Source organism: Rhinoderma darwinii, chromosome 5 (genome assembly GCF_050947455.1).
Source record: "Rhinoderma darwinii isolate aRhiDar2 chromosome 5, aRhiDar2.hap1, whole genome shotgun sequence".
Classification (NCBI taxonomy): Eukaryota; Metazoa; Chordata; class Amphibia; order Anura; family Rhinodermatidae; genus Rhinoderma; species Rhinoderma darwinii.
In genome coordinates this window covers 164,000,256-164,023,975 of record NC_134691.1, presented here as the reverse complement: position 1 = coordinate 164,023,975, position 23,720 = coordinate 164,000,256, and the positions used below count along the sequence as shown (strand labels likewise).

At 40.4% G+C, this 23,720-nt stretch overlaps 1 protein-coding gene across 6 annotated transcripts in view; it reads left to right on the top strand.

The window, feature by feature from the left end:
- Window positions 1–23,720, top strand: part of RELCH (RAB11 binding and LisH domain, coiled-coil and HEAT repeat containing) — a 139,979-nt gene that overhangs the window by 75,701 nt on the left and 40,558 nt on the right. For 3 of the 6 annotated variants that reach the window (XM_075826727.1, XM_075826723.1, XM_075826724.1), the window contains 8 exons: window positions 2,615–2,710; window positions 2,828–2,851; window positions 11,378–11,490; window positions 15,191–15,281; window positions 16,867–16,938; window positions 18,588–18,728; window positions 20,212–20,376; window positions 23,331–23,478. In XM_075826727.1, the coding sequence (XP_075682842.1) occupies window positions 2,615–2,710; window positions 2,828–2,851; window positions 11,378–11,490; window positions 15,191–15,281; window positions 16,867–16,938; window positions 18,588–18,728; window positions 20,212–20,376; window positions 23,331–23,478 (850 nt within the window). The remainder of the gene's footprint in view (window positions 1–2,614; window positions 2,711–2,827; window positions 2,852–11,377; window positions 11,491–15,190; window positions 15,282–16,866; window positions 16,939–18,587; window positions 18,729–20,211; window positions 20,377–23,330; window positions 23,479–23,720) is intronic. The other 3 variants (XM_075826726.1, XM_075826728.1, XM_075826725.1) reach the window with 1 other exon arrangement.

Genomic DNA, 23,720 nt, shown 5'->3' with positions numbered 1-23,720 from the left:
TTCAAGTCTGGCAAATTAGGGGGCCAGGGAAGTACTTGGAAGTCTTGGTCGAGCTCTTCGAATCAGTGTCTGATATTTCTAGCCGTGTGACATGTCGCATTGTCTTGCTGGAAGATTCCATCTGCCCCAGGGAAGACAAACCGCATGTACGGGTGGACATGATCTGCAACAATGGATTCATACCCAAATCGTTTCAGAGTTCCTTCCACATGGATGAGTAGGCCAAGAGAATGCCATAAAAAAATTCCCTAGACCAGAACGCTGCCGCCACTAGCTTGTGTTCTTCCAGCAATGGTTGCAGAGTGTTTGTTCTCTGTTTCTCGCCTGACACGCTAAGATCCATCCGTTCGGTGAACCAGAAAACGTGACTAATTGGAGAAGTCATCGATGGTCCAATTCCGATACTGTGGTGCAATTTGAAGCTTTTTTTTCAGATGCACCTTTGTTAGCATAGGAGCAGTGGCCACCCGTCTGCTTTGAAGCACCATACGTAGTAGGGTTCGCCGAACTGTTTTAGACACACTTCCAGTAGTCCCCTGGTTGATTTTCACGGTGAGCTGCTCCGCTGTAGCATGTCGTCTGGCCCTCGCGTACCTCTGTAGCCAAAGTTCACCTCTCACATCAATGGCACGTGGTGCTCTGCTGTTTCCACATCGGTTATTCCGAACGGTGCCATTTGTCCACTCACAATACACTTTCACCACAGCAGCACACAAACCGTTCACAAACTGCGCTGTTTGAGAAATATTGCCACCCTTGGCCCAAAAGCCAATAATCATCCTTTTTTTGCAACTCAGAGTTGTTTGTTTGTTTTTTATAGTAATTTTATTAACATGACCACATCCCCTAGAGACAGGCAGCATTTTAAAAATCTGCTACGGAGGGTAAATACAGGCACAGGGAAGTTACTGTTCAGCATTATTCCGCCATTAGTCCTATTCCGCCCGCTAGCTACGCTGCTTTCTGTAAATGCCATTCACTTCCATGAGAGTAGCGTGTAGCTCGGAGAGCTACGCTGTTTTCTGATTACAAGATAGGAAATCATAATGTGGCAGCGGGAAATGAGAAATGTAGAACAGGGTTTAGGGGGCCCTGTCCTAGAGATCGGTGCGGGTCCCAGAGGTAGGACCTGCATCTATCTGACATTTATGGCATATCCTGTGGATATGTCATAAATGTCCCTGATGGGAAAACGCCTTTAACACTCCAGTGGCAGTCTGCAGACTCCTTTACTCCGCAGTCCTGCGGGCTGTTGAGTGCAGCATTACGTACATATGCTGCACCCTCCCCTTCTTGGACAGCCTCCCTGCTTCCTCTTCCTCTGTTCTTTCCTATGATTCTTCGTGGTGTTGGAAACACTCTTCCTTCTGATCTCTCTAACCCATTGATGATGCTAGCAGCTTCTCTCCCCTGATGTGCCAAGCATGTCTCCTCCGCTTGTTCTGACTGCTCCGGAATTCCGGTGTGGCACATGCAAGTCCAATTTGTGGTCTTTTCAAAAGTTCCCACTGAAATATTTTCTCAAAGAAGCGACCTTTAGTCAGGTTAGGGGGTGGTCTGTTTATAAAGGGGCAGCTTCCATAGACTATAATGGTTGGGAAAATCGGTCACAGAAAAAATTGGTCTGGATGGGGGGGCTTCTGGGGAGGTTTTACTGTATATCCCAAAGAGCAGTATCTAAACCTAGGCTAGCCTGCCATCACATCAGCAAGTGTTTAAACATAATTCTAATTCTCCCCCTTAGGAACCTGTATTTACTGTGATGTCTTCCCTGCCAGCAGATTGTAAATTAAATCGGAGGTGCACTTTTAAAGCAGTTGTCCAGTTTGAACAACCCCTTCCAGTGTCACAGGTTCCCCTATGATATTACTACTGGGGAAAGGTGACCGTGTAATGCAAGTACATATGTAGCCGTCTTTATCTTGACCTTTAACGCATTAAATACACCGTGGAAAGATCCTTTATCTTGAGTTTTTCAATGACTTTTGTTGTGTGATATCACACTGCAGCGAGTTATCAGTCAAGATAAAGATGGCTACATCCGTATGTGCCGAGTCCTGAAGAAGGAGAACCACTCTTTGCAGCGAATCTCGGCTCTGGCTAATTAAATCCATATTCCTAATAGGGCATATTGATATAAGTTGTCTAAAGTTGACACCCCCTATAAGCTAGCCACAGACCATAAATAACTCGCCCAAATTCTGTCTCCAATTTCTCTATACATATGAACACATTGTTATATCAATCCTAGAAAAAGCAGCGGACAAATACATTTTTCTCATCTTGAGAGAAACAAATAACTGGGGGAAAAACCAACCTTGTTTTCCCTGATGGCAGATGTGCAGAAAGTAAATTGCAAGCCCCTTAGTCATTAGATTATTGTTGGTTCTGGTCAAAATTGGTGGGATCTGCAAACAAAATTATCGTGTCTGTGGGAGATTTACCGTGAGATCCACCACTTCGTTTATTTTGTTTCCGTACACCAGCTCTAGCGCATTGGGAACAGGCAATGATTTTTTTCCCCCTTCATTTATTTTTAATGTCCCTTTAACTGAGAACAGAACCCATTTATTGTTTTGTCGCTGCCAGTTACCGAATTGTCTTTTATTTGCAGGTGTCCAGGATTGCTGACAGTGAGAATGGTGTCATGCTGATGCTGGGACGGTGCTTGCCTCATATTGTCCCAAATGTGCTCCTCGCAAAAAGAGAGGTAAACCAACTCCATTTTAGGTTGTTTTATGTAGTTCTGCCTAATTAAAATTTACAAACAGTACATGGTAAATGAATTTAGTTCAAGTTTTATTTTTGTGCATGCATCTGCTTCTAGAAAATGGTTATGCATCTTTGCCAGGTGAGTTGAGTAGTACAGCATGACACCCCTGCCACATTCCCTTGTGTTTCACACAATATAGTACCAGGTCTGACAGCTGGTCTTTTTATTTACCTCTGTTCTTTCTGTCAATACATTGAGCATTGAAAGTTGTAAGAGTATTAGGATCATCGTAGTTACATCCACTTTCGGCATATATGTTTTAATTTATATATGCTCACAAAGTTTTTGCAGCATATTTGATTTTAGTATTTCTGAACTTATCCTGTTTTTTTGTTGTTGTACTTGTATACTCCTTTTCATTGTATTGCCACGTTTGTCTAGTCTGGCTAATAGAGCTTTCGCTGAAATCCAATAACTATGCAACATTATCTAACTGTTGGGATTGCCTATGGGTAAAGGATGTTCAGATCGGGCCCGTTTTCTCTTTCGGCACACTACCTTATGTTTAGTGACATGTATTTTTACAGCTTAAGGATTTTATGTTAAAGGGGTTTTCAGGGGAAAAAAAAATGTTTGTTCTAGTACGCTGTCAAAATTAATTAAACTTCCTAATATACATTTTGTCAAAAATCGGAACGCATTTGTTCCTATTCACCCTACCTCTGGCCGGCTGGAAGTTCTGCTTTTCATCATACATTTATTTTTTTCGACACACACTCGTGCACGAGCGTTATTATGCAGACAGACCTGTGTCGATACTCCGTGAGGTATCGACACCGGTCTGTCAATGAAGCATAAGCAGAGAATGCTGAGGAGTCTGTGGACCAATAGGATGGCTCAAACCTTGGACTTCTGACGTTTACCCGGGTTTGAGGCTTCCTGTTGGTCCACAGCCTCCTCAATGCCCGCCCAAATTAGTTTCTCAGAAAATTAGGGGAAAGTTCAAGATTGTAGACTCATGGTGTGACACTCTAATCAGCTAATCAACACAAAACACCTGCAAAGGTTTCCTAAGCCTTTAAATGTTCCAGCAGTCTGGTTCAGTAGGCGATACAATCATGGGGAAGACTGCTGACTTGACAGTTGTCCAGAAGACCGTAATTGACACCCTCCTCAAGGAGGGTAAGCCACAAAAGGACATTGCTAAAGAAGCTGGCTGTTCACAGAGTGCTGTATCCAAGCATATTAATGGAAAGTTTAGAGGAAGGAAAATGTGTGGTAGAAAAAGTTGCGCATGCAACAGGGATAACCGCAGCCTTGAAAGGATTGTCCATAAAAGGCCATTCAAGAATCTGGGGGAGATTCATAAGGAGCGGACTGCGGCTGGAGTAGGTGCTTCAAGAGCCACCACACACACACTTATCCAGGAGAAGGGCTACAACTGTCGCATTCCTTGAGGCAACGTCCGAAGCGTCTTACCTGGGCTAAGGACAAAAAGGACTGGTCTGTTGGTCAGTTGTCCAAAGTCCTGTTTTCAGATGAAAGTAAATTTTGCATTTCATTTGGAAATCAAGGTCCCAGAGTCTGGAGGAAGAGTGGAGAGGCATCAATCCAAGTTGCTTGCGGTCCAGTGTGAAGTTTCCACAGTGAGTGATGGTTTGGGGAGCCATGTCATCTGCTGGTGTTGGTCCACTGTGTTGTACCAAGTCCAGAGTCAATGCAGCCATCTACCAGGAAATTTTAGAGCACTTCATGCTTCCTTCTGCTGACAATACTAATGTATTGCAGTATGTTGTCATTTTTACAGGCTCCTGTAACAGCGCGATCGCGGTTTCTGTCCACGTCGGCTATAATACACCCCTGACATCCGCAGCGTATGGTGCGGGCACAGCACGCGAGCCCGCTCCATACATCACCCCCCACACCACGCCATGCTATTAAGTCGTGGTGTACAAAGGGGTTAATGTGCAGCGGATGGTGCAGAGTGAAAATTAAAACTTTCCATTGATATGCCATTTTAGTGCATTTTATGTTTTGCCCAGTTTGTGCCACTGAAGACAAATACCTCATAAAATATTAATCGGGTTCTCCCGGGCATGGCGATGCCTTATTTGTGGACGTAAACTTCTGTTTGGGCACGCTGTAGGGTTCAGAAGGGAGGGAGCGCCATTTGGCTTTTGGATCGCAGATTTTGCTTGGTAATAGTTCTGTTTGAAATACCAGTAAAACTCCAGTTTATAATGTGGGGGCATATGTAAGCTGTGTGGAGTAGATCAGGGCATAATAAGAGGGTATAATAATGGGGTAAATAAATAATTCATAGATGCATGGCCAGTGTCGCACTGATTAATGGTGCACAATCTTATCTGCTTTTGGAACACTGCACATTTTGTGTCGCCATATTCTGAGGTCCAGAACTTTTCTATTTTTTCTCCAACGGAGCCGTGTGAGGGCTTATTTGTTACAATCTGTAGTTTTCATTGATACCATTTTGAGGTACATACAATTTTTTTTTTCACACTTTATTCCGTTTTTTTTGGCAAGCAAGGTGACCAAAAAGCATCAATTTTTGTATTTATTTTTTACGGCGTTCACCCTGGGCTATAAATTACAATTTTACTTTAATCTGAGGGTTGATACGATTACAGCGATACCATACGTATATAGTTTTTTTTTTTAATGTTTTGCAGTGTTTGCACAATAAAATCACTTTTGCGAAATATGTGGTTTTTTTTTTTTAACGTTTTCATTTTTTCCTATAATAAAATAATTATTATAGGAAAAAAGCCGTTTTTGTTTATGTAACTTTTAAGTTTTCTTTTTACACTTTTTTATATAACACTTTAATTACCTGTTTTTTTTTATTTGTTTTTTTTGTCCCACTAGGGGACTTGAAGACATGCATCTCTGATCGCTGCTAGAATACATTACTCTACCTATGTAGTGTAATGTGTTCCAACTGTCATCGTGACTTGACAGTCACTCTGACAGGAAGCGTATCTCCGGCTAGTCCTCATTGGCTTCCATACATGATGGCCCGGAGGCCATGACAACTCTAGGTAGCCCCGCGATTGCATGTGGGGGCTGCCGATGTGCTCTAAACCCCTTAAATGCGGCGATCGCTATAGATCTCCGCATCTAAGGGGTTAATTGCCTAAATCCGCGGCGATGGGCCGCTGATCGGCAACAGGGAGAGCAGGGCAGACACCCTGCACAGTTAACCATCGCTACGGTATAGTGCCGCCCGGGGGTTAATTAGCACGTGATGTAACTGCACGCCCAGGTGCGTGAAGATGCTGCTCACCTGGACGTGCATTTAAGCCAAGGTGCATGAAGGGGTTAATAAATCAAATGGTACAAAATAGGTAAAGTGGCGTTTTGGAAAGAATACAAATGCAATATAAAACCATAGTTTCCCATCTAAATTCTCATCATGTCTGATGCGACTGCTGCGTTTTGAGTTTTTTTTAGGTTTCTGAAAAATAAAATCAGACTGTTTCTGAGTATTTGCGTAGCAACAATCCAAGAATGCATTGGATTGCAACGTTTTTAGCTTTGTGTTCTGCTGTTTTTATCCTGCAGCTTCTCAAGACTGTTTTCTGTAGATAATGTGAGGCTATTCCCATCTAGTTTTCTCTTCCCCCTCCCTGCAGAGGGTTGCAGTTTGCACGCTGCCTGTGACATTCATGCTGCTGCATAGGGCAGTCTGCAGCATTTCCGGTCTTTCTTCCTGGGCCTTAGACTCGCCTCTGTGGCGCTCCAGCATTAACATTACAATTTGTTAACCTATCCTGTATCGCGTTTGCCTGCGCTCTCCTTGTAAGGTTTATGCTTATAAGGCTCAATCATTTTTATTAGGCTAAAGAAAGAACTATAGCGGAGTGCTGCTGTGTCCATGACCTGATCTAGAACGCTAGTAGACCACTTGATGGCAGCACAAGTTAGTGCTATAAGTTACTGCACAGGTCAGGCAGGAGTTATCATTTCTTTTGCACAGGCTAGTATAGCTATTTTGCTTTTTTTTTTTTATAATGCATTTGATTTGTTGATGTAACGTTTTATATCTCATTCAGGTAAACTACAGTTTCTCTATATTTCTTTCCAATGCTGTACAACGTGGTTGCATAGGATAATCCATTAGTACTACTAGAAAAGTAACCGTAAAGGTTGAAATTGTCGCCTTATACAGACCTTGCGTGAGGATGCTGTTAACTTTTCACCTCGTGTTTAACGGTTTTCTGTGGGGGATGGCTTTCAATTTCGATCTTGTTAGGATAATAATGGCATTAAATCGTTTTAATGCCTAATGTAAGCGATACAATAAAGTCAATGTTTTAATATGTATGTATGACTGTGTTTCACACTGGAAATATTTACTATGGTAGATTACTATGATAACCTATGGATTTGCACTTTACAAACCAGTGTGGTGGTAAAGGGGGAGGGGTTTATCCAAAGGAGGCGGGGCCTGAGCATAACAAAAGATTTATAATTTATGCCAGAAATTGGCTGCTCATAGCAGCGGTAGATTCGCATTTCTGTCGCACAGACAGCCAAAGATCCGGCAAATATATTAAGAGGTGTGCACCTCTTAACATATTAGGCACATTTTCCCCCAACGTAAATTAGTTTAACACTGGTGTTTGAAATGCTAGTCTTAGGCCTCATGCACACGAGCGTGTCCGTTCTGCATGCGTAAAAAAACGCAGCGGTTTTCCTGTATTGCAGTGTCGTGTGAAGTGCGTGTCTGCGTTTTTACGCGTGTATGTCATCCGTATCTCACGTGTTTTTTTTTTACGTCCGCAAAAAAACCTGAAGGAGGCGTTTTTTCTTTTTCTCATAATTTCTTTAGCAACTGTTGCCTGAATCATGGACAGCACACGGATGTGTGACCTTGTGCTGTCTGTTTTTTTCACGCACCCATTGACTTCAATGGGTGCGTGATGCAAAAAAAATGCACAAGTACAGGACATGCAGTGAGTTTCACGCAGCGGGCACACTGCATGAAAAACACAATGTCTAAATGGCCCCATTGAATTGCATAGGTCAGTGTGACGTCCGTTGTTTTAAAGCGCGTAACACGGACATGAAATACCCTCGTGTGAACAAGGCCTTAACAAATTCCCCCCATTATATTTCTGGTGGATCCCGTTAAATCGGTCATATATGCCAATATAAATCTGTATGGCCAGCGTCTTAAATCATAGGTTAAATTAGTAAATTGTTGTTTCAGTTACGCTGCATCAATATCTTACTGGTTTTGCTTTTACTATAGAGCTGGGTCTGGTATGCTTTACATAATGCGATAGCTTTATTTTGATGATGGTGTACAAAGATGTCCTTTTTGTCTTTGATGCACCTTTTGATTTGGACATGAAAATAATTTTCCTGTACCGCCTTTTTTTAAATTTGCATTTAGTGTCTTATTGCTGGTTTTTAATTCTATAATTTAGAATATAATTGAATACACCAAAGCTATGTGAGGGTTTTTTTGTTTTTGTTTTTTTTCTTTTGCTAGTTTTGCATGACTGACCATAATCTTTTTAGCTGAAATGCTACATTATACTTATAGTCCTTTTATTCAAGCCCTAAAGGGGTCGTCCAGGAATATATTTTATTTATATATTCGCTTAATTGGACATATATAAGTAACTTTCTAATAGAATGTCTATTTACTTCTGGCTTCATTACTCTGTTCTGGTTTGCGGTCACGCGACCGCACCGAGAGTAAATTTTTAATTTCCTGTGAAGTTACGTGTCTTTGCTCAGCCAGCGCTTCTGGCTGAACTGGGCACGGCGCATCATCAACTACATTTACAGACAGTGGGCCGGGCGGATGTTTCATGAGCTCTTTAGAGCTCCGCCTCCTCTGGTCCCGCCGCCTGTAAACATACAGTGTTCAATGTGACTCGCCGTGTCCCTACACACCAGGAAGTGCTGGCTGTGCAGAGACATGGAACGTAGTCTCTCCTTGTACACGCCCCCTCCTCCTATCTCTGAATTCCCGCACTCCCTGCCTGTCTCCTCTCATCACCCACACCGCCCCCTCCAGCGGCAGCACCCTGCCCTGATAGTATATACAGTTATTACAGGGGTTATATAAATACAGGGATGATGGGGGTTATATAAATACAGGGATGATGGGGATTATATACAGGAATGATTGGGCCATCCTCCCTGAATATAACTCCCATCATCCCTGTGCATAACCCGCATCATCGCTGTGTATAACCGCCTTCATCCATGTATAGAATGTTGGGGGTAATGCACAGGGAAAATGGGGTATAATACACAGGATGATGGGTGTTATATATAGGGATGAGCTAATACCCCATTATATAACCCCCATTATATGTGTATTACCTCACCATCCCTGTGTATTACCCCATTATATAACCCCCATTATATGTGTAACACACGGGGATGGTGGGGGTAACACACGGGGATGGTGGGGGTAACACACGGGGATGGTGGGGGTAACACACGGGGATGGTGGGGGTAACACACGGGGATGGTGGGGGTAACACACGGGGATGGTGGGGGTAACACACGGGGATGATCAGGTATGATGGAGTTATATCATCCCTGTGTATAAGCCCCCATCATCCATGCGTATTACATCATCATCCCTGTTTATAACCCCAACATCCCTGTTTATAACCCCAACATCCCTGTTTATAACCCCAACATCCCTGTTTATAACCCCAACATCCCTGTTTATAACCCCATCATCCCTGTTTATAACCCCATCATCCCTGTTTATAACCCCATCATCCCTGTGTATAACCCTCAACATCCCTGTGTATTATCCTCAACATCCCTGTATATAACCCCCGTCATCCCTGTATGTAACCCCCATCCCCCCCTTGTGTGTTTATTACTAGGTGTGTGTGACTGTGCAGGGAGCTGGGTGACTGTTATTAGAACTGGGAATGACCTGTGAACATAAAGGGGCGTGGCAGTATGCAAACAGCGGAGATGCTGTGGAGGGAGGATGGGGTGATGTAAGCTGTCTCCTCAGATGCAGCCAGGGATCATGGGTATGGTGGGTTACAAGATCGGAAACAGCCAAGACCAGAAGCAAGGGATGTAAACAAACAGAGCAGCAGTGACGATTGAGATCAAACAGAAACTGGTTAGAAAGTATGTAGGGGGTTTTAGGGAAGGCAAACCACGGCTGGGGGATACTTTTTAGAAAATATTTTTTTTTTTCTTGGCCAACCCCTTTAAAGGGATTATCCGTAAAGAAGAAAAGTGCTCAAGTTACATGACATAGTGATGATGTACTTGTCTTACTTTTTGTGTTAGTAATATGTTTATTTTAATTTTATTACTTGTTTTTAGAGTATTTAATTTGTTTTGGATAAACGATATTAAAGCTGTTCTTGGGTAATGGCTTTAAAAATCAATTTAGTGTAACTCTGACAAAAGAACAGCTGTACAGCAGGTAAAAAAAATTCTGCTGTGACTAACTACTTCTTGGATCCAGACTAAGGCGCACCCAAATTTAGATAACGGAAAATAAGTAGATATAGATTTCCGACTGTTTACTTTCATTGTAAATCGCATACTTTTTTGTATTGATCTTCCTGAAAATTCACGTGAAGCACATTCATTAAACATAGATGTAAATTATATAGGTTTTACATAACAAAATGTATGTCTGTAATCAATCATAATATAGAAATCATGAAAAATAAATCTATCAAAATCTCTTTTAGCCTGTCATTTCATTTTTGCATTGGTTTTTTGTTCCATTATTTTTCTTCGTCTCCATCTCGTTTTCCACCCCCTTCTCTCTTTGCTTGCTTCCCCTGTATGAATAATTCCTAACTGTTTTAGGCTGGGTTCACACAGTGAGTTTTTTTAAAAATGCTAATTTGTTTTCCCCACAATTAAGGAGTGGATTAAAAAAAACAGATGTAAGTCATTCCTTTAGACAGCTCTCCTTATGATCCACTCCTGGTTAGGCCTTATTCACACGAGCGTATTTCACATCCGTGTTACGCGCATGAAAATAACGCACGTCACACGGACCTATGCAAGTCAATGGGGACATTCAGTGTTTTTCACGCAGCGTGTGCCATCTCCGTGAAACTTACTGCATGTCCTATACTTGTGCGTTTTTTGCGCATCACGCACCCAATGGAATCAATGGGTGCGTGAAAATCACGGACAGCACACGGACGCACATCAGTGTGACATGCGTTTTTCACACAACAGTTGCTAAAGAACTTATGAGAAAAAGAAAACCACCTCCTTCAGTTTATTTTGCTGACGTAAAAAACGCGTGACATACGCGCGTAAAAAACGCAGACAGGCACTCTACACGGATGCCACGCGGAACTGCAACGCAGGAAAAACGCTGCATTTTTTACACGTGCAAAACGGACACGTTCGTGTGAATAAGGCCTTATGGCTATAAAAAATTTAAATGTGTGAACTTGGCCGTTATACTTTATTTACACCCTGTCTTTAACAATCTTTGCACCCCACAAATGTGGTTCACAAAGATTATCTTCATCCACCCATATTGTAAAGTGGCTTTTACTTTGAAATCAATGTATGTATTGAATCTGCATTATGAATTTTTATTTAATTTTTTTGTATCGGTTTGTTTAATCATAGTCATATTTATACTTCTGCTTTTTCCTTGATAAACAGGAATTGATTCCATTGATACTGTGCACCGCTTGCCTCCACCCAGAGCCTAAAGAAAGAGACCAGCTCCTACATATTCTGTTTAATTTAATAAAGCGCCCAGATGATGAGCAAAGGTATGATTTGCTTTATGGCCACATCCCTGGGCTTGTCTGCTGCTCACCACTACAGGGAAGACCTTTAAATGAATGAATGCGCAGAGTATGTTTTTCCACTCAAACTGAAATCTGTATGCATTCTTGATTTTTTTTTTTGATGAATGTCCACATCACGTTTGCTTAACTACAGATTTTGTTACAATGTGTCCACTAGGCATATGGAGAGGAACAATTATTCCTTTTTTCCTCTCCTATCAGCAAAAAGATTGATCGGAAGGTCCATGAAGAGGCTCTGTCACCACATTATATGTGCCCTGTCTCCTACATAAGGAGATCGGCGCTATAATGTAGGTGACCGTAATGCTTTTTATTTAAAAAAACTATCTGTTTTCACCACTATATTAGCGATTTTTGGATTTATGCTAATGAGTTGCTTAATGCCCAAGTGGGCGTGTTTTTACTTTAGACCAAGTGGGCGTTGTACAGAGGAGTGTATGACGCTGACCAATCAGCGTCATGCACTCCCCTCCATTCCTTTAGTCAGCGTACAGGGATCCTTTTAGATAGCTATGCGCTGGCTTATACTAACACATTAACGATACTGAAGTGTTTTGACAGTTTAGAAAGCGTAATCTCGTTGTAACCTGTCATCTACAGTGTAATCTCGTGAGATTACGCTTCTTCTGCTGTAACTACCACAGAAACGGTAACGAAGTGCAGAGATTGTGAATAGACATCCTGTGGAATGTCTATTCACTGTCTAAACACTTCAGTATCGTTAATGTGTTAAAGTATAAGACAGCACATAGCGATCTAAAAGGATCCTTATGCGCTGACTGAATGGAGAGGAATGCATGACGCTGATTGGTCAGCATCATACACTCCTCTGTACAACGCCCACTTGGTCTAAAGTGAAAACACGCCCACTTGGGCATTAAGCAACTCATTAGCATAAATCTAAAATTGCTAATAAAGTGGTGAAAACAGATCGTTTTTTTAAAATTAAAAGCACTGCTGTCACCTACATTACAGCGCCGATCTCCTTATGTAGGAGATAGGGCACTTCTAATGTGGTGACAGAGCCTCTTTAACCCCTTGTCGCTGCAGACCTTTATTGGTTTTTCATTATTGTCTTTTTTCTTCCCACCTTCCAAAAGCCATAACTTTTTTTATTTTTACTCTTCCATCAACATAGACATATAAAGACTTGTCTTTTGCGGCACGAGTTGTGGTTTTTAATGTTACCATTTAAAGTGCCTTTATAACGTACTGGAAAACGTAAAAATTTTATATTTATTGGGTGGAATTGGAAAAACACAAAATTCTCTATTGTTTTTGGTTTTGTTGTTCCGGTGTTCACTGTGCGGTAAAAACGACGTGCTAACGTTATTCTGTGGGTTAATACGATTATGGCGATACCAAATTTATTCAGTTTTCTTTTATGTCATACTTTTACAAGAATCTATTTATTTCTTAAACAAAATTCTTTTGTGTAGCCGTATTCTGAGAGCTATATTTTTTTTAATGTTTCCATCGATCGAGCGCTGTGCAAACTTGTTTTTTGCAGGAACAACTGTAGCTTTTATTGGTACCATTTTGGGGTACATACATTTTGATCACTTTTTTGTTTTTATTTTTTCCCCATGTTTTTTAGAAGCAAGATAAACAAATGAACATGGAAATATCTTTTTCCTTTTTTTTTTTTTTTTTTATCTTTTTTTTTTTTTTTTTTTTTTTTTTAGTATTCTATGGGCTTGAAAAAGTGAATATTTAAACGCGAGTACAATACAATGTAATACCTATGTGTTGCAGTGTATTGAGCTATTTACCGTCCATTACAACCATCGGAGGGTCGATGGGCTGACAGAGGGGGGCTACACTCTCTAACAGCGTAGATGCCACAGTCGCTATTGAATCCTAGGGTATGTTCACACGCTTAAAGAGGCTCTGTCATCAGATTTTGCAACCCCTATCTGCTATTGCAGCAGATAGGCGCTGCAATGTAGATTACAGTAACGTTTTTATTTTTAAAAAACGAGCATTTTTGGCCAAGTTATGACCATTTTTGTATTTATGCAAATGAGGCTTGCAAAAGTACAACTGGGCGTGTTGAAAAGTAAAAGTACAACTGGGCGTGTATTATGTGCGTACATCGGGGCGTTTTTACTACTTTTACTAGCTGGGCGTTCTGACGAGAAGTATCATCCACTTCTCTTCAGAACGCCCAGCTTCTGGCAGTGCAGACACAGCCGAGTTCTCGAGAGATCACGCTGTGTCGTCACTCACAGGTCCTGCATCGTGTCAGACGAGCGAGGACACATCGGCACCAGAGGCTACAGTTGATTCTGCAGCAGCATCAGCGTTTGCAGGTAAGTCGATGTAGCTACTTACCTGCAAACGCTGATGCTGCTGCAGAATCAACTGTAGCCTCTGGTGCCGATGTGTCCTCGCTCGTCTGACACGATGCAGGACCTGTGAGTGACGTCACAGCGTGATCTCTAGAGAACACGGCTGTGTCTGCACTGCCAGAAGCTGGGCGTTCTGAAGAGAAGTGGATGATACTTCTCGTCAGAACGCCCAGCTAGTAAAAGTAGTAAAAACGCCCCGATGTACGCACATAATACACGCCAAGTTGTACTTTTACTTTTCAACACGCCCAGTTGTACTTTTGCAAGCCTCATTTGCATAAATACAAAAATGGTCATAACTTGGCCAAAAATGCTCGTTTTTTAAAAATGTTACTGTAATCTACATTGCAGCGCCGATCTGCTGCAATAGCAGATAGGGGTTGCAAAATCTGGTGACAGAGCCTCTTTAACAAAAAATGGCTGTAAAATACGGAGCTGTTTACTAGGGAAAACAGCCTCTGATTTAGAGCATTTTCTTTTTATGCATCAAGCGTTTTTTGATGTTTTTTTTTACAGCCTTTTTGGACCCAATGAAAAACGGCTCCAAAAACTGCTCAAGAAGTAACAGTACTTCTTTATGTAGGCGTTCAGCCCTCGTATTTTCATCTGTTTTTCGGGTGTTTACGGCCCGAAAAACGGCTGAAAATAGGCTGTGTCAACATACCCTTAGGGTTTCTGGAGACTTAAAAAGGCTCTGTCACCATTTTCTAACTGCCCTATTTTCTACATAATCTAATAGGCGCTTTAATGTAGATAAGTAATGAGTTGTTTTTTTAAAAAAAACTTATTTTTGACAAAGTTATGAGCATTTTAATTGTTATACAAATTCGTTCTTAATGCCCAACTGGGCGTTTTGTTTTCACCAAGTGGGCATAGTAAAGAGAAGTGTATGACGCTGACCAATCGGCGTCATACACTTTCCTTCATTCATGTCCACCTGTACTCGCATCACAGCGTGATCTCGCGAGATCACGCTGTGCTGTCACTTACTCCCACATTAACTTTACCGGAGTGTCGGGAGAATGAATGTCTTTTCATTCTCCTGACACTCTGGTAAAGTTACTGAGGGAGTGACAGCACAGCGTGATCTCGCAAGATCACGCTCTGCTTTGAGTACAGATTAGGTAGAAGATAGGGCAGTTATAAACCGGTGACAGTCTCTTTAATCTGCAACTTTTCATGTATTTTGTAGGTAGAGATCAATTGACTATTAATGGATAAAGAGTGTATCTTGAAAGTGGGCCTGCAGTAGAAGATATTTTTTCCTAATTTGGATGCAACGTGTTCTAGCTGTGTTTTTCTAATTTTAGGCAAATGATTTTAACTGGATGTGTAGCTTTTGCTCGCCACGTTGGACCCACTCGAGTTGAAGCAGAACTTTTGCCGCAGTGTTGGGAACAAGTAGGTATACAATTTGGCAATTAGTCTCCACAAACTGGGGCCTAGCTCTGATTTTACAATGGTATATTTTGATTTAGATCTTTGCGTTGCTGCCTAAAGCATTGCAGATGTTAATGTAGGTGTTTTTGTAACCCATGATGATGTCCATAGAAATATTTTTGTGATGTATGTTAAGCATTTTGTTTGTCAACTATCTGCAGAGGTTTTTATTTTTTCATGTTATTAGAAAACTTCCATCTTTCTAGTATAATCCGCGGTATGAGCTAGTACATGAATACTGAAAGTTGCTATGTATTATTTTATTAATATTGTCATCCTGATAGGTAAATTGTTTAATCATGAGAAAAAAATGGTGACTTGAGTACTGTACTAGATATAAATCTACATAATGTTACTCAACTATTCAGTGGAACATTCACATGATTAGTATTGTAGTTTACAGACCAAAAAAATAATTCTCCAATATTTAACACCACTCCCATCTAAATCATGCAGCACAAACACACAAAAAGCAGAAGAAAAAACAAACCAAAAAACTCCTTATTTCCGCTGTTGGAAATGTACCAACTTTGTAGGTGGTTCTGCCTTCTTTTATTTTTATTAATACACTTTAAATAATATTATTAAGTCTGTGACTAGTTGTTTCGAGGTTTCTTGAGTACGTGAATTGAGAAACCATAGCCTAGTCTAATGCATACTTTTTATAGTACTTCATTGTACATATTTTTAACTGGATTCTTGTATTCCAGGATATTTTGAAAAAAAAATTATATAGCAGAAGTATTGCGTGTTTTAGGAGTCTCGAAGCTCAAGGCTGTCTATTTATATATTTTTACATACCTTATAAAATGAGCATCAGAGATTTTTTTTTTTGTTATTTTTTTTATCTTCGGATGTGTTCATAGTATGTTGTTGTTCTTTCTGTAAGGGCAGAAATGAGACATCCTTTGACCCATTTGCTATACGACAAGGTATTGTTTTATGTATCAGCCGAATCACTCTGTGGAGAGGCAGACTGTAGTGTCCTTCAATTGTGCAGAAACGCACTGAAATATAGACTTTACACAGGATATGCCATAAATGTCTGTTAGGTGGGGGTCCCACTTCTGCAGCTATAAGGAGGGCTCTACCTATTAGACCTGTATGCCATATCTAGTGGATATGCCGTGAATGTCCTTGGTGGGAATAAGGCCTCATGCACACGACCGTAGTGGTGTGCACGGCCTTGCTTAGCGGCCCCAACGCGGGCCGCCCGCAAATCGCCGGCCGTGCACATGGTCGCGTGCATTCATTTCTATGAGCCTGGACCGCAAAATACGGCCGTAATAAGATCTGTCCTATCTTTTTGCGGTCAAGGCGCCTGGGCAATGCACGGACTGTGGAAACCATGGTCGTGTGCATGGGCCCATTGAAATAAATGGTGCCGCAATTCACCTGCAAAAATATGTTTGTGTGCATTGGGCCTAACCCTTCTAATGATTTTTAGTTACACATGCTAGAGTTTCTTAACTGACGGAGTATTGCATACAATTTTCTTCATCTTTATTTCCATTAAGTGCTAAAAACCTATTTTGATGTTTATCAGATCAATCACAAATACCCAGAAAGAAGACTCCTTGTGGCAGAATCATGTGGAGATCTAGCACCTTACTTCCCTGTAAGTTTATCTATGTTACTGACATAAATGACTTCGACCTGAGTAAAACAAAAGTCTGTTTTCTGCAGGGAATGTTCTTCATTAAAGTGGGTCTGTCACCTCAATATGCTGCCCTAGGTAAGGGCAGCATATTATAGGTGCAAGCTCCTTCTCCTATCAGCCAAAATAACACACACAAAAATAAATACATATTCACCGGACTCACAACTATGCGTTCAGTGTGTTCTTTGAGCGCTCAGATTAGCCAAAGGGCACAATAATTTATTTATTTTTGTACAATTTTGGCTACTAGGAGAATGTACCTGTAAGATGCTTCTCTTATCTAGGGCAGAGTATTGAGGTGAGAGATCCGATTTAAATGTGGGATGAATAAAGCAATCATAGTGCGCCTACTGTTGACAATTGAAATACAATATCTATAGTCATATCTGTTATAAGAGATGCCAACAAACCCAAAGATGCAGCATCACCCTGCGGACGCGAAGATAAATGCAAGCATTTCATATTTTTATTTAAAATTTCATTACTGCTATTATTACTATACTTATAAATGTGAGGCTCTTAGCACAGATTTTCATCAGATTGTGTGGGCCTTTTTTTTTGCATGTTACAAAAGATGCCAATACCACTTTGTGAACTCGCTTTTGCACTGACTGCTTGTGGTTTCAACAATGTCTTTGTTTTTATTTTACCAGGTAGAAAATGAGAGTTCTTGTCACCATTCTCCCATTCCATTTTTATCTATAAAACGGTCTTAAAAAAACACACAAAAAAACTGCCTTTATTGCCCATAGCAACCAGCCGGAGGCCTGTCTAGTCCATAGAGCTCTACTTTTGACACATCTTTCCATTAAACCCTACCCCAAACGACTAAGATCATCTAGGTGTTTTTTTTAATCATAAATTTAAGACTGGCATTATTGCTGCTCTTGGGTAGCAGGGGTTTCCATTCTGACACTCTACCGTTAATCCCATTTTTTCACATTCTCATTTATATTGTGAAGTAATGAATAGTGTTCGCTATTGAGGCGAAAAAGAGATCTGCAGTTCTTTTGTTGCTTTTTGCCTTTTGGGGCTTTATCAAGCATCAGTGAGATCCATCATCTCCAAATAAAGTCCTAAAGCCTTAGAATTGACTTTGTTACCCTTTCCAGTTTGATATACATCAACAATACCTGTTTTTCCCTCATATGTTTTGATTTCTCCCTTGATCATGGCATAGTGTTCTTACAAATACTTTATGGTATCAGTCCCTATCCCCAATGGGGCTCATAATCGAATTGATCTCACACACACATGCATGCCAATTCCATAGGAAGTCCGTTCCACTATAAACCATTGATGATGCAGAAGTCTTTAAAAAAAAAACCTCTACTTTTTTTTTGTTTTTTTTGTTTTTTTTTAAGACCCACCTTAGAAAAATGTTGAACTGTTCAGCCAAACATGCAGCTTTCTTCTAAATAGACAGTTATTGGTAAACTAGTGATGTTAATGGAAAGCAATGCCAACCTTATTTTCACCAAATCGCAAGTTACCCATTTTCCAAGTAGTTTTGTAGACCTTTTCTTATACCACATTGATCATTTATTAAAACAAGAAAAATTCCCGTGTGGTTGTGTTAAGGCAATGTATGCTCCTTTGCTTTTCAGAAAGAGATAAGAAGTTCTCTAGTTCTGTCAATGTTGCAACAGATGTTACTGGAAGACAAAGCGGATATGGTGCGGGAAGCTGTGATTAAAAGTCTTGGCATAATTATGGGATACATTGATGATCCGGACAAATACCAACAAGTAAGCATTACTGATAGGCAATTATTAATGCTGTTGTGTTCATCTCTAGATGTCAAATTAGATTTAGTACCTCTTCAACAGATGTGTCCACCCTTACCTTTTCTTGAATGACAGTTAATTATACAATTTGTCATGATACCAATATTCTCACGCCCTTCGTTAACAGATGTTTTTTTAACATGGGAGTCTATGGGGGACAGATGGTTGATGGATGGTTTCCGTCTGAGGTGTATGTTTTTTTTTTTATGTTTAACCTTTCGCGACACATTTCAGGATATGTCCGGTTTAGAGATAAGTTAAGGGAAAGGAGTAATCAGAAAATAAAAATTTTATGGAAACCTTTTTAAATAATTTTTGTTGATTTTTTTTTTTTTTTTTTTTTTTTTTATGTCCATTATCGAAATTTTAAAATTCTCCTGAAATCTTGCAGTTTTCACTCTGGCCGCTGAGCCTCACAATGGACTGACCCTTCCTGTTCTGTAGAGATCACTTTTCAGCAATTAACTCATTATCACACACCACATTACAATGAAATGTAACGCCTCTATATAGATAACACAGGATCCACCATTGACAATAGGAGATGGAGACAGATCCCTTCCTATCCCTTCCTGCACAATAACCTCTGCACAGATCACTGAAAATGCATAGGAAACTCTCCCATAGAAGTCAAAGGGTGCATTTTAATCCAAAATAGTGTCTAATCTGCTGTGTGACATAGTAACCAATTCTGAAATGCGACTTTAAAAGAAAAAAGTTGCATCTCTACTCCGCACAGACCCTGGTGTAGAAAAAAGTGCCGTAATTTTAGGTGGTGTGAAAGTTAATAGCAGAGATATATATTGTGACCGATTTTATCAAAAAAGGCACAAGCCGTCATAAATTTGTTGCAACATATGTCAATAAAGTGTCATAGCTTTAAGGGCCTTTTGCACCGGCCAACAGTCGGGCGGTGCAGCAAGTGCCGATTAACGAGACATCGTTGATCAGTGGTCGTTTGCTTCAGCCACACGGAGCTATGGATGGGGACGAGCAGTCGTTAATCCCATCGCTCATCCCCATACATTATCATGTCTGCAGCACGTCTCCCTGTTTACACAGGGAGATGTGCTGCCGACAATGATATTTAACTTTTTTAAAACGATACGACCAGCAGATGATCGAGCGTTTGCTTGTTTATCTGCTGCTCGTTCCCCGGTTTACGCAGGGCAATTATCGGCAACGAGCGTTCTATGAGTGATAGTCTGGCCGATAATCGACCAGTGTAAAACCCTCTTTAACTTAGAAATTGGCTAAGTGTACCTCCAGTTTGGTGGGGGGGCTATGCTTATCTGTATTGTGGTTCGTGCTGTACAAAGAGCGGAAACTGAGTTCCACCAGAAGGGGCCCCCATTTTAATCTTTGCTCTGGGGCTCCCTGATGTCTTTGTACTCCACTGTATAATTACTATGGTATAAGAGTCATTAATGTGATTTGCTTCCAGGGTTTTGAACTCTTATTGACCGCCTTAGGGGACCCCTCAGAAAGAGTAGTGAGTGCCACTCACCAAGTGTTTTTACCAGCCTATGCTGCATGGACAATGGAACTTGGAAATCTCCAATCCCACCTTATTCCTACCCTTCTCAGCAAAATTGAAAAACTTCTCAGGGTAAGTTAAGTTGATGAGAATGTATTAAAATTGCAGTAGATGTACTGTACTGTAGAAGGTGCCATCAAATGTTTGGCATTTAGTGGTGACTGCTATGGTGGTATGTTTTACTTCTGTGCAAGTGTTCCTGTGTATCAATACAAAGACCAATCCTTCTATGCTAATTCCATTCCATATTATTCATATTGCTGAAATATATCTTTCTTTATACTCTCTTGCTGATAAGCATTGTGATCGGGGCAGGGGATATGGAAGGCTCTTTCTAGGAGTGCGAACTCTGTCTATTGCCTTCTTTGAACTGCTCTGATGATTTGTGTTTTTAGAAGTGTAGTCTCTCTTGTTTAAAACCTAATGAAATTTACATTGGTTTTGTATAGTTTGTTTAACCCCTTGGCGACATGTGACGTAACTATACATCAGCCGCCAAGGTGGTGGAGTATGGAGAGGACTCCTACTCAGCGGCTGTTAGTTACAGCCAATGCCTCACTGCACCAGTCGGAATGAGAGTGACTCTAAAATTTAAATACTTTTTTGTAAATTTCAAATGTTATTAAAAGTTCCAAAAAAAACTCCTTTTTCCATTTATTTATTTTCACCTAAAGTATTGTAAAAATGAGAAAAAGCAAGTATAATCAATATTGCCGCATCTCTAATAGTCAGAACTATTAAAATGACATGTTCTTTAACCCACCAGATGAACACCGTAGAAAAAATTCACAATGCCAGATATCGTGTTTGTTTTAATAAATTCTTTTATTTTCATTTTGAATATTAAGTATACGATAATAAAGTTCAAACATGAAAAAGCACAAACATCGGCACGCAGGGCAATACAAAGTAGCATTGCAAAAAAGAGAAACGATCAACAGCATAAATGCACAAGAAAACTTGACGGCTACGCATCGTCGACAGATCACAATTGCGTAATACATGAAATACAATAGTATTAGAAAGAAGTAGAGAAAGACAGAAGGGGAAATAAAAAGGAAGGAAAGGGGAAGAGGGTGTGAGACCAACCTGCAGATCAAGAACAGAATCATTGGAGTTGAGAGACCGCAATGGCCCTGTATTCCAGCGAAGACTGAAATTGAATCCAATGGTACTAGGTCTTGATGAATTTAGCATGAGTTACTCTCATAGATGCAGTAAGATCCTCTATTCTCATGATCGCCTGTATCTTACCAAACCACATGGCAATCGATGGAGGGTGGGATTGACTCCACAACACGGGAATACAGGCTCTAGCTGCATTCACCAGATGGTGAACCACAGATCGCCTGTACGTAGACAACGGAACGTCACACAGATGGAGCAGGAAGAAGGCCGGCGAACGCAGGGGTGTAAAATATGTGAATTTTGAGGTGATACGCCACACTTCTGACCAGAAGTCAGTCAACTTCGGACATTCCGAAAAGGTGTGTAAAATCGTACCTACATGATCAGCCAGCGTTGGAAGGGACCACGCTCTCCTCCAGGGGGTACGCAGGATTCCCCAAGATAGGGAACAATGGGGAAGGGCCAGATAGCTGTTTATTGTGGTCACCTTGCTTCCCAAAAACCAAAAAGGAATAAAAATGTATCAAAAAGTTGTATGCACCCCCAAAATGGTACCAATGAAAACTACAGCATGCCCCATAAAAAATAGGTCTTCACACTTTTTTCCATAGATGGAAAAATAAAAATGTTATGGGTCTCAGACAATGGCGGCATAAAATATATATATTTTTTTATTACAAATAGTTTTTTCTTTGTAAAACTAGCACATAATAGAAAAACAATATAAATTGGGTATCGGTGTAATTTTTACCGTATGGTGAACACTGTAACACGAAACCCAAAGACAATATAGGAATCAGCTGGGTTGTTTTTTTCAATTCAACCCCACAATGATTTATTTTTATTTTTTTTTAAGTTTCCCAGTTTATTATATGGTGCTTTTAAATTCTGTCAATAAAAATGACAACTAGTCTCGCAAAAACAAGCCCTCATACGGCTATGTCGACGAAAAAATAAAAACATTTATGGCTTTTGGAAGGCTGGGAGGAAAATACAAAAATTAAAAACCGAAAAATGGCTACTGCGCCTAAAGGTTTATTAATTTTTAATTTGCTTTTTCAAGTAGTTTTTTCCTGATTCCCTTTTTCCTCCTTTTTCAGCCAGTGTACAGAAACCGGATCAAAAACATATAAACCAAATGCCAAACCCCCTGACAGACCCCCTGAATGCAATCGATCAGGAAAATAGATTGCATCATAACAGTCATGGGTTCAATAAGAACGGAAGCCATGACGGTAGTGTTAACAGAGCCGAAGTATCACAATGTATTTACATATTTTTCTTAACCTAAAGGCTATGTAAATCATTGAACACTTCGTTTTATTTTTTATTGTTTTTTTTATTAAAACTTTTTTTTTTTACTTTTTGAGATAGTTTTCTTTGTATCCAGAATACTTAAAAGCTGTGTGTTGCGCTCAAAGCCGAATCTGTCAGATCAGTGGGACTGACTGCTCCGGTGACAGCGGGTCCTGTGTGTGTCTGGCACGCAGGATCCACCAGTTATTAATCATATCTATGTTCATAATATTATTTTAAATCGCTGCAGTGTTTTAGAGAAATCAAAATATAAACACGGCGGAAGGCCAGTGTGAAGTGTCGGGCTCATGGTTGAGTGTCTGGAGGTCCTCCAGCTCCTCCCCATCTAGCTCAGCATGATTGATCGATCTCTCCCTATACGCAAATGGGGCAACTGTCATTAAATCATCCTGCCCTAACTGTGGGCTACATGGTTGCTGAAATTTTCTTTTTAATGTAGATCATATTGAAAATGATCCAAGGTGACCGTGCACTTCAACTATTATATTATTCAAATGTGTTTTATTTTGTTTAGTTCTTTACTACTTTTATTTCAATTTTGCTAATGTATCTTTTTTACCTATGTTGCCCTATTAATTTAGGAAGGAGAGCACGGCCTGGATGAACACAAACTGCACATGTATCTCTCTGCCTTGCAGTCTCTTATCCCCCCACTATTTGCCACCGTTTTACAGAACGCACAATTTACAAATAAAGCCAAACTCCAGGGAGAAATATTTCAGATAGAAGGTGAGAATATAAATCAATATTCATGTAAACAAATGTGATTACTTGGACACTTAGAATAATGGGCTGTTCTTTAATGGTTTCTCATACTCCGTCACGGATCCCTCTATTTTCTGGCACTTTTTGTCTGTATGTCTTGGATTGCCTTTTGCAATCTTTGGCAGTCTCTGAAGTGTTCCTCTTTTTTGTTTGTCTCTAGTTGCATACCATACAGTAGTGGTTTTTTTAGCAGTGGTTTATACACA